Here is an 11,342-nt window from a genome sequence, read left to right as displayed (position 1 = left end):
GCCGCACCCGCGCCGCCGGCCCGTGTCCCCGCCGGCCCGTGTCCCCACCGGCGACTCCGCCGGCTCCGCTCCGCGGGTCCCGACGCCAGGCAGCGGGCCGGGGGACACCGCGCAGCAATTTTCACGGACGGGTCCTTCCCTCCTGCCCTGGAGCTCCACACAGACAACAATTTTCAAAGGAAAAAAGCACAGCAAATGTGCCATTTCAACAGTCCCCCATCCAGCCAGGAACAAAACAACAACAACAACAACAGAAAAATCCCGAAACTCCCACCCCACCTCCACCTCTTCCTTTCTGTCTCTGTCTCCGGCTAAATTGTGGCCTGGCTCTGGGTCTCTCTCCCTGCTCTTAAGCGGCAGTTCCCGAGCACCCAGGTTGTTTGCAACAGCCCGACGTCTCGAAAACAGAATTGAATCAGTGTAGCCTGAGCAGAGAGGAGGTGGGAAAAAAAGGCAGCAAAACTGCCCTAGAGATCGGTCGGCCGGTTCCTTTGTCTCCTTGTTCAGTCGCTGCCGAACCCCCTGCACATCTGAGCTGCAAACAAAACCACTCTTGCATCTGTTCGCATGCAGTATTTACAATGTTTTGTGTAAGTCAATTGGATGGCAGGAAAAAAAGCCATTGGCGCCGTATTATTTAACACAGACTTCACTAGGCTCGCTTTTTGGTGGAAGCTTTATTTGCACTAAATGAATAATCTTAATTGCATCACTTTTGAATTAAAAATCAATGCTAATCAAGTTGGAAGTAGTAAATATCAGTTTTCATTGTGCTCGGGTAGAGGGTATTTTTCTTGTTTTGCAAATAAAAATACAAGTCAAAGAACTTTAAAAGGGCATTATGTTCTGCTACAAATACAATTGAAACGGATTGTTTAGGAGCGGATCAGAAATGGTACAGAATTTTGCACTTAATTTCCTCAGTTATCATTTACAATAAGAACCTCTTGGCTTGACAGCCAAGTCTAAACAGTAGTAAATTAGTACAAATTTATACTGATTTTACTCTAATAATCGTAATAAAAGCTTATAGATTTGGCACTAATTACATAAATGCCTAATGATCTTGAAAATTACTCTGGTTAGAAATATATTACTAATCTAAACTTTGTTGTTGGCTGGCTTTGAAAAATCAGAACATTAGAAATGGTTCGCTTCACTTCTGCAAAGCACTTTAAATTGTTCAAGTAGTTTAACATATTCGAGAGGAAAATAAAAAGCATTTAACTTTATTTACTGCTTTAAATCGAGTTTGTAGGCGAGCCGAACTTGGAAACTTTATCCGAAAAATAGGTCTTACGGGTGTTTAAATCCCGGGCAGGAAGGCAGAGCTCCCCGGGCGGCCGAGACACACGGTGCTTGGCTCTCTTTCCCCTTGTTGCGCTCTGCTTCGGCACTGAGCGGGGCCGGGGCGGGGGGTCAGGGAGCCCCGGGGGCTAGGGGAGCCCGTGCGGCGCGGGCCGCTGCGGGAACTCGCTCAAGTTTCTCTTTCCTCGACGCCCTGCAGCCGTCGGGGCTCGAGTGGGCGAGAGCCGTGCCGCGGTCTCCCCTGCAGACCTCGACCCCGGTTCCTCGGAGCTGCTGGCGAGCGGGACCAGAGCTGCCCGACCCCGCGCCCACCGTCTGCCCCGCTCACAGTCTCCGGTGGGCGCAGAACTTGCGAGACCCCCCGGGAGCCCGACCGGGTCGGGTGCGAGGGTGCGCTCGGAGGAGGTATTAAGAACAATAAAACCCAATAAATCAGGGGCGACCCGGAGCGGGAGGAGTGTAGCTAATGTGCACTTGGAAGAGAAGGAGAGAGGGAGAAGGCGGGCGGCCCAGGCGAGCGGAGCAGGGTAAGGGAGCGCGGGCGCGGCGCGGGCCGGTCCGGTCCGGGCGGGTTGGGGCGGCGGGAGGCCGGGGCGGCGGCAGCGGGCGGGCGGCGGGCGGGCGGAGCGGGGCGCTCCGGGCGCTGACATTTGCAGGCTGCCCTCCTGATTGGTCCCCGCGCCGAGCTGCTCACGGGTTCATTGAAGTGTTAAGCACCTCCCCGTCTCTCTAAAGGACATTATAATGCAAGAGACCCCCTTTTTAACCACACACCGAATTTTCTTTCATTTAGACGATATATATATATATATATATATATATATATCTCATATCTTATATCTATTTTAAATAACTTAAGGCCGCTAAAATTTGGGGGGGAACAGCCTTCGCCCTGGAGCGGTGCGCGATGCTGTCTCACGCCGACCTCCTGGACGCCCGTCTCGGTGAGTTTCCCCCGGCACCCCCCCGCCCCGCGGCGGCTGCACCGGCGGCAGCGAGTGGGGAGGAAGCCGGGGCAGGAAATTGACAATTTGTTCCTTATTTTACCTTAATGCGATCTAAATGGGCTAATTCCTTTAAAAGTAATTGTACTGTATTAAAGTTTAATTTGATTTAACATAAAAAAGAAGAGGGAGTGAGACCTACAGAGTATGTAGATCTACAGCGAGTTGTGGATCATTTAATTTTTTTCTCCCCTGTTTATATATATATATACCTACACATTATGATGATGATGATGATTATTTTAGGACAGATGAGCTCTATAGTGTTTACGGAGTTCTAGGTGGCCTCTTCCTCCTCGCCTGTTCGCTTTTCTCCTTCCTTCTTTTCCTTTTTTTAAAAAAGAGAAATATCTGTATTCGTCTATTTACGGTTATTCGTGAGTTTGTTTAGAGGAAAGGAGAGAGAAGAGGGGAAAGATCGGCTAGACAGACCGAGGTCCCCGCGCATCTGTCGGAGAGGTAATGCTCCCGGCAGCAGGGCGGTTCGAGCCTTATTTCTTTCTCTCCGTCTCTTTCTCTTACCAGCTCCGCTGGAAAACCCAAGTTGAACCCGGTAAAACTTGCCCTCCCCCTCTTCCCTTCCCCTGATCTCGCATGGGGAGGCCGGACAGGGAGCTAGTTATTTCAGCAGGAAGAGGTGTAAAGTTTTCCCTCCTCTGCCCGGGTTGCGCTGGGCCGGGGTCTCTGTGCGTCGCGGAGCCGAGCAGGGTTGAGGGTCTGGCGGGCGGCTGGGGGACGGCGGGGCGGAGGCGGTGGCGGTGGCTGGATGCTTCTCGCCAGCTCAATGCGTTGGAAAGCGGCTCTGATGGATCCATGCCTGGCAGCAGAGGAGTGACTGCCGCTCCTTTGCTTCCGCAGGGATGAAAGATGCGGCTGAGCTGCTGGGACATCGGGAGGCGGTGAAGTGTCGGCTGGGCGTAGGGGGCTCGGATCCGGGGGGACACCCGGGAGACATGCCTCCCAACTCGGACACGGTGGAAGGGACCACCCTGCTGCCGGGGGACGACATCACCACGGTGGGATCCAACCCCAGCTCCCTAGCCGTCAGCGCCAAAGACGCCGACAAGCAGCAAGGCCAGCAGGGCGGCCAGAACCCCAGCCAGGCCGGGCAGCAGCAGGGGCAGCAGAAGCAGAAGCGGCACCGCACCCGCTTCACGCCGGCGCAGCTCAACGAGCTGGAGAGGAGCTTCGCCAAGACTCACTACCCGGACATCTTCATGCGGGAGGAGCTGGCCCTGCGCATCGGCCTCACCGAGTCCCGGGTGCAGGTATGAAAAGCCGCCCCCGCGCAGTGCCCACCGTCCCTTCCCCAGTCACACCGACGGCGCGGCACAGCCGGCCGGCGGCGAGTCCAGTCACGACAGGGAGGGGGGGGTGGGTGCCCCAAACCTCAGCCCGATGACGGGGAAGGTAATCCAGTCCTGAAAGCAACAGTTTGGCCAGGAAGCCTTGAAAACAGACATCCCTCGCCTCTCTTTCCGCAAAGCTGTCGCCTTGGGGTGTCCCCTTGTCCTCTATCCTCCCACCTACAGCGCGGTGGTCCCGAGCGGGGCACGGGCTGAGCTCCACGGCCCGACCGCGGCAGAAAAAAGTCCGGGGAGGCACAGCCTTAGAGGAGCGAATCTCAGCCCTCGCAATAGCCCGGCGCTAAGAGTCGAGCCGAACCGCCGGGGAGTGACCGCTGTTCCACCGTGGAGTCTGCCGGCGGCCGCGGTGCCGCTGTCCAGGGTACTGCCGGCGGCACTGCCGGGAAGAGGCGTCCGCCAGAGACGCGGGCCGTGAGGGCCAGAGTGGAAGGCGCGGGAAGGCACATCGGCTCATGAAAAGGCACTTACGTAAAAGGCAGTTGTATTTGAACTCGGAGTTTCCCCATACTGGCTTTTAAAAAGCCTGAGGACGGCGGGGGTAGCGAGTGTCTTCAACATCTAGGGTGTACTTTGTTTTCTAAAGTATATATATCTACATAGGTACATAGACACACACACACACATATATATATATATATATATATATATATATATATTTGCACACAGGACCAGAGGAAACTATTTAGGCAAATAAATGTAAACAAAATTAGGAAAAGGGGCAGAGGGATCAAAGCGCTACACTGCTCAGATGTGGCTTTTGTGTTCACAAGGTTATTTTGGTGACTTTCTAAGCGAGTCCATCCCCAAGAACGAAAGCCTGCACAGTAGAAGTACTTGTGCATCCCAGCTCAGTACAGCCGGGACTGCCGCCGTACTTTACTGCGGTCTCTGTTCAAAATCCCTCTCGGCAAGCATAGGCTCCTCAGCTAAATAAAGACACGTCAAGAGAAATCCCTAAATGAACGTTTTAATGAACAAAAACAGATTCCATTCTTGAATGTGACAGAAAAAGCACGTCTGCTTTTAAAAAGTAAAACAATTTGACTCTGTCTTCACAGAACTATAATTAGTTTAAATTAAGAAAGAAATTAGATTCACAAATAAAATATAATTGGACAACTGACTCTATGAAAAAAAGAAAACGAGGTCTATTAAACTTTATTGGGTTTCTCAAAGGTTAATGATACCAATTTCAATATTAGGAGTGTGGTAAATGAAGTAAAATATAAAATGGAAACAGTTATTTTCTAACAGCACATCAAAGAAATTCGTAGGAAGAAAGACAAAATGTTTTAATGGCATTGGCATAATCTTAAACCAATGCTAATAGCTCGAGACTGCTGATAAAAACAGTTTAATAGAGTGGCAATTTAAATATTTTTTACAATAATGTTCTGTAGTTTAAAAAGTAATCAGATCAACATAACCTTCTTAATTAACACTTCAAAATGATTAACATTATGTAATCTAAGGAAAAAATTATTTAATGTATTTACTTCACAATCCAATGTATCACTGCTCCTTGACCAAATTTAAATTAAATAGTAATTGGTTTATGTTCTTACAAGAGTACTTTACAGTTTTCTTTATAGTTAACAGATTGCCTACATATTCCTTCCAGGACGTGGGCTCCACACTGATTAAAGGATGCTCCAAATACTTAATTTATAGCTGCTGTATATATTTTTAAGGGTTTTAGATGCTAGGATAAATCACCACTTTCTTCATTTTAGATCTGTATTTAATGTATATGATACATTTAAATAATTATTAAAGTGGCTGATGCTTAAACGGGAGTCCAATTCCACATCTGACATTGCTCTGCTTTTCAGGCTGCTGTAATAAAACCATTCTTTTTATAGCATGCCATTATTAGAAACCAATTTCAAAATTATTTATAACCTAGAATGGCTTATTAAGCAGCAATGCGAGAATCATGCAAATTATGCGATCAAATGCAATATAATAAGCATAATCATTAGTCTCTAGCACGGATTAATTAACTTTCAATATTTTATTTACATAAAAACCAAATCAGTGAAATAACTTCTGCACAGTCAGGCTTGCCTTCCAATATTTTATACGAACAAAAATAATGTGCTGTAATTCCATTGACCGTGTCCCCCACAATGGTCCCGTCACCTGCCACATCTTAATAGGGGACAAGCTGAGAGTATTTTCTAGTTTTCTAATGGAATGAGAAATTGCATTTTCTTTCTCTCCCAGCACTATTAAAGTGTAATGAATTCGGCCTAGAGTTCACGGCTGGCTGATCGAAATGAACCTGAGATCTGAGCTTTAATACAGCTCTCCAGATTTCCTACCAAATCTTCACATTAATCATCCGCTGGATTCCAATGAGATCTTCATAAAGCTTCTGCTCTTAAAAAAAAAAAAAAAAAAAGAGAGAAAAAGAAAAACTAAAATGATATTGTTTCTCCTTTCTTTTGCTTTCTCTCTCTCACCCATTTATAGCTGGGGAATTAAATGGGCTATATATTTTAAAATACATTTACAGTATGTCTATATTACTGTAACAGCAGATATCATCAAGGTAGATTTTTAGATTCCAAACTCCATTAGATTCTCACTGTTGTATTAATAATTTTCAGGAGCTAGTTGCATTTTAAAAGGAGTCCAAAGTTGCCAAACGCTCATGGTTAATATATTTCTAGAGTTGTCATGTGTGCATTTTCAAAATCTCCCCCAGGTTTTCCCTGCATTTTAATCTGTCATGCACCAGTTTTCAATTGGAAACATTCACATTTTAAAAGCATATGCAGCGTAGCTATGAGCTTAGGCGATCAGACCCGATGGAGATTCTTTACACCACCAGCAAACCATGAAACATAAAAAGATTTTGTAGCCGCAATTTAACTATTAACCCTAAAACATAATTGAACGCGATTTTTAGATTATTCATATAATATTTAGCTCCCTCACGGCTGCTCATTCCCGCTAATGGGCATCTGCCTTTCTCAGTCTGGGTACGGAGCCTGAGACTGTGGAATCCGGCAGGTCGGGGCACTGCGTTCCTTTGGATTTCAGGTGGACGCGGTTTTTCCCGGCTCGTGACTGTCTCGGTTGCTTTCGGCCGCGGTGAGACGAGACCCATCAAGTCAGCCCTGATACGGGGCCACCACGGGCATCCGCTCACCTGAACCACCTCTGGTTTTGTTGTTTTGCATTTGGTTTTGTTACGTTTTGTTTTTTCAAACCCAAATGCGGACAGTTTGGCGCGGGGGTTTCCTGCCCCGGGACCCCGGCGTCACCGGGCGAGACAGCTGGCCCCGATGGCGGCTCGGGAGCGCGTCCACGCCAAGGCCGGAGCCGTCGGCCGGTGTTTTTTCTTTTTTTTAATTTGTTTTTCGGGGAGAGGCCAGGCTTCTCTCCCGGACCCTCCCGCCGGGGGAGGGAGGCCGCAGGCGGCTTAGTGCTGGGAGGGACACATCGCTTAGTTTCGTTATAAAAAGTGCCACCGGTTTCTTTAACCCGTGGCGGGGACACGTCTGGGGCTGCGGGTGTGAGGAGCGCCAGCGGCCGGCGGGGGCGAGGCTCGGGGGGGCGGCGGGAGCCGGGGCGGGGGTCCCGCGGGGGCTGGTGGTGGCTAACGGAGCGTGTCGCTGCCCGCTGCCCGCAGGTCTGGTTCCAGAACCGCCGGGCCAAGTGGAAGAAGCGCAAGAAGACCACGAACGTGTTCCGCGCCCCAGGCACGCTGCTGCCCACGCCGGGGCTACCGCAGTTCCCCTCAGCGGCCGCCGCCGCCGCCGCCGCCATGGGCGACAGCCTGTGCTCCTTCCACGCCAACGACACGCGCTGGGCCGCCGCCGCCATGCCCGGCGTGTCACAGCTGCCGCTGCCGCCGGCGCTGGGACGGCAGCAAGCCATGGCGCAGTCCCTGTCCCAGTGCAGCCTGGCGGCCGGGCCGCCGCCCAACTCCATGGGGCTCTCCAACAGCCTGGCGGGCTCCAACGGCGCCGGGCTGCAATCCCACCTCTACCAGCCCGCCTTCCCCGGAATGGTGCCCGCCTCCCTGCCCGGCCCCAGCAACGTGACGGGCTCGCCCCAGCTCTGCAGCTCCCCGGACAGCAGCGACGTGTGGCGGGGAACCAGCATCGCCTCCCTCCGCCGCAAAGCACTAGAGCACACAGTCTCCATGAGTTTCACTTAATGGCCGGCGCCTCGCCTCGCCCCGCGCCGCCCCCGCCGCCGCCTGGCCCTGCGCCCCCGCCTCGCCCCGCGCCCCCGCCTTCTCCCACCCGACTTACCAGGGAGTCGACTCAGGATCTGAAATCAGACGCCAACAGACTGGTTTGTGGGCCGAGAAACATCCCCCGACCCTCCCCACACCCCCTCCGCCCTCGCGCACCCCTGTGCCCCGCGGGCCGCCCTGCCGGGCGGCGGGAGCACTGGCGGCCGCCCCGAGCCCGGCCCTGCCTCCCTTCGTCGCCAAGACCCGACTCTCCCGCCAGGCGCCCGACTGGCTTTGGCTTTGCAAAGAAATGCATTTTTGGTTCTGTTCTCATAATTTTTACGGTTTATTTAGGTGCGGCGACTTGCTGCCGGCCCCCTCCGCTGTGAGGGCGCCGTCGGGGGGCGGCCGGGCGGGCTCGCGAAACGGCACGGAGACCCCAGAGAGAATCAAATCCATTTTGATTAAGCATTGATGAGCGAGAACGAATCAGATGGGGGAAAAGGAAAAAAAAAAATTAAAAGCTTCTTTTTGTAAAACACAAAGGGGATAAAAGGGGGAAAAAATAAGCGCGCAAGAGCGCTTCCCTTTTTAGGATCTTTGATTTCGTGACAGTTGAGTTGCCGATCCTCCCTACCTTTATTTACGCATTTATTTACGTTCCTGCTGCTATTGTCCCTCCGCAGCGCCGGCGGAGGCGCCGTCGCGCCCCCTGCCCCGCCTGGCACGGCTCGGCCCGGCCCGGCTCGGCCCCGCGGCCCGCCCGCCTGCATGTGCCGGTCACCCCGCCGCAGGGCAGGGCCGCTGGAGGAATGAACAAACGATGTGAAATAGGATGTTTTGTGTAGATAAAGCATTCTTGTTACATACTGGTCGGTTCGTGATATGTTTTAACTTATTGTCTGTGCTTATTTATTGAATTTTGGGTTACTTAATAAATGTTTGAGCTAATATAAAACATATTACTTGACTTTTCCGGACACGTTTATATCAAGTTAATGTGAATGGATAAATAAAATCATTTTCAGTATGTGATATGAAGAATTATAGATTTTGATGTGGCGTGTGAGATATGAGAGGTGTCTTCAACTGCAGGCAAAAAAAAAAAAAAAAAAAGACAGGACTTCCTTCTGTGGTATTCACTGAGTCCTTTGTCACAAGTTTGGGGATAGTTTGCTTGCTTATCTTTGCATTGATGCCTTTCACTTGTCACAATTTTAATACTTCATGATTAATAAACTTTTGTTAATCTTTCTGTGTGGTTGGCCTTTAAACTGAGAGTAATAAGAAGTTCTGTGGTGAAGAACGGCAGGGACGAGGGGTGCGGGGGAGCAGGACAGAGGGAGGTGGGGCAGGCGGGCAGCGGAGAGGTGCTTCATTTTTTCCGCATGTGAAACGGGGGCACGGTTGCTGGCGAAACAAACCCTGCGGAAGAGAAAACTCTCGGTTTACTCCCAGGCAAACTTTGACATGGCGGCGAAAAGAAGTGCAGGACATCGGCAAGCATGTACAGCCAGGTTTGGGCTTCTTTTTTTCTTCTTCCCCCCTCGCCCTTGCCTTTTATGCAATGCACTGAGATCTCTTCTCCTTGTACATCAATTACACACCTCTTAATTACACACCTGAGAGTGCCTGGCTCCATACGCATCCGCAGAAGGGTCCTTGCCTGCTCCAAAGTGCATATTACGTATGCATATTTAATTTAAAAAAGAAATAAAAGCAGAATAAATTATTGGTGATCCAGACCATGAGTGAGTCCTCTGGGGGTCACCTGAGAAAGCAGCTCTGCACCCTTCTGCAGGAGCCAGCTCCTGCAGATGCTGAAACAACCCAGGATGCTCAACCTGAGATAGTCCAGGCTAGGCAAGATAGGTCCCATACCACAATCTACACCATGGTAGCACCTGGGATAAGAAGTCACCATGTCCTCTCTTTCCTTGCAGCCCTCCCTCTACGCCCCAGCCCAGCCTTGGGCAGAGCAGCTGCCCCTCTGTACCCAGGCTTAGCTCTGAGTTTGAAGTTTGTAAGCAGTTTAGATCAGCCATCAAAGCTGTGGTCCCACAGGGTGCCTATGGGGCAGGGCTGGTCAGAGTTCCTCCAGCCTCCCTATCCCAGGTGTGGGAGGACCAGTGGGAATGGCAGCCCAGCTAGAATGTCCCTTGGTCTTCCCAGTTCCACAGCAATCTCTTCCCCGTGCTGTGGCCTGCCAGGAGGGCAAACAGGTCTCCACTTCCATGCAGAAGAGTGCAAATCTCACTCTACTTCTTCCAAATGTTTGGACGGTTGTTTACAAGCATGCAATTTTTACAGCTGCTTTGTGTTACTATAAGCAAGACAGCTTTATGATATAGGAATGTCGTAAAATGTGGTATGGAAGATCTTTAAAAAATATGTGCTTTTTAATGGTGGAGAAAAACGCTTGCTCTGGCTGGGGGCAGGGGATTGAGACGCAACCTGTAAGATCCAATTCTTGACACTGAACATTGCAGTGCTTTGGCAGGGGCCTTACAAATGTCCTTTGGCTTAATGCTCACTTCTAAAACATCTGCCGTTTCCTCCATATTCTAATGCAACTGTAGTCCTGCTTATGAGCAAAGCTTTTCTATCCTACCCAACTTTGAAACAAATTTGATTCGTTTCCATAGCAATAGTTCTTTGTGTTCCGAGTCCTGGAGATTTCTGAAATTATATGTACCCTTAACACCTGCTGAAGCTTTACAACATAAAACATCTAAGCTGATGCTCTTACGTATTTAACGTGGGTGAAAGGAAGGGGACCACAGGTTTCACTCCCATACGTTACAGTTTGGACGTGAATTATTTTATTGTAAAATCTCACTCGTGCTGATGTTAAAAGATAAAAATTAAACAGCACTGAGCAGTTCTATCTAACACCATGAACAGCTTTGCTTCATTCACGTAAAGTTATCAAAATAAATGAGTGAATTCCATATAAATTGAGAGGGAACAGTTATGCTGAATAACAATTAGCCTATTACCGACTAAGTAGCTAACACCAGGCACTGGGGCTGTTACAAGCCGGGCTTATTTGCTTATGTTAAGGTGCATTTTCTCCTTAAGCAGTTCCACCCAGTACGTAAGTAGACTGAGATTTATGTTCTTATGTATGGATTAATTTCCACACCGGCACATATTCGTGTAACTATACTTCTCTCTAAACACAACATCACCCTTAATGTCTAAGGAATATACATAAAGATAATGTCACTGAACCTTTCATTTGCTCTCTTGATGAAATGTTTTGACACACTCTCTCTCTTCCCTTCCTCTGCTTAAATCTCCATGGAAGGCAGAATCTGCTCTTACCCACTGCTGGAGATTGCAATCACTGAGCAATTACTAATATGGGAAGAAAGTTTGTGCAAGGCAAGGGATCAGGTAACACTGCAGAATGGATTATATTATTGTACTAGCAGTAATGATCCCTGCTCTTAGAAATGAAAATGTGGT

The 11,342-nt window shown here is 49.7% G+C and overlaps 1 protein-coding gene across 1 annotated transcript; it reads left to right on the top strand.

The window, feature by feature from the left end:
* The first annotated feature begins 1,865 nt into the window (after window positions 1-1,865).
* OTP (orthopedia homeobox) lies at window positions 1,866-7,879 on the top strand. Its single transcript, XM_051788115.1, has 3 exons — window positions 1,866-2,252; window positions 3,171-3,580; window positions 7,320-7,879. The coding sequence occupies exons 1-3, from the start codon at window positions 2,216-2,218 to the stop codon at window positions 7,848-7,850; spliced, it is 978 nt and encodes a 325-aa protein (XP_051644075.1). The 5' UTR covers window positions 1,866-2,215; the 3' UTR covers window positions 7,851-7,879.
* The last annotated feature ends 3,463 nt before the right edge of the window (window positions 7,880-11,342 follow it).

The sequence above is a fragment of the Manacus candei genome, unplaced genomic scaffold (genome assembly GCF_025592945.1).
Source record: "Manacus candei isolate 608988 ecotype Guabito, Panama unplaced genomic scaffold, ASM2559294v1 h1tg000024l, whole genome shotgun sequence".
Taxonomy (NCBI): domain Eukaryota; kingdom Metazoa; phylum Chordata; class Aves; order Passeriformes; family Pipridae; genus Manacus; species Manacus candei.
Note: the sequence above shows the minus strand (reverse complement) of the source record. Positions and strands in the feature narration are given on the sequence as shown.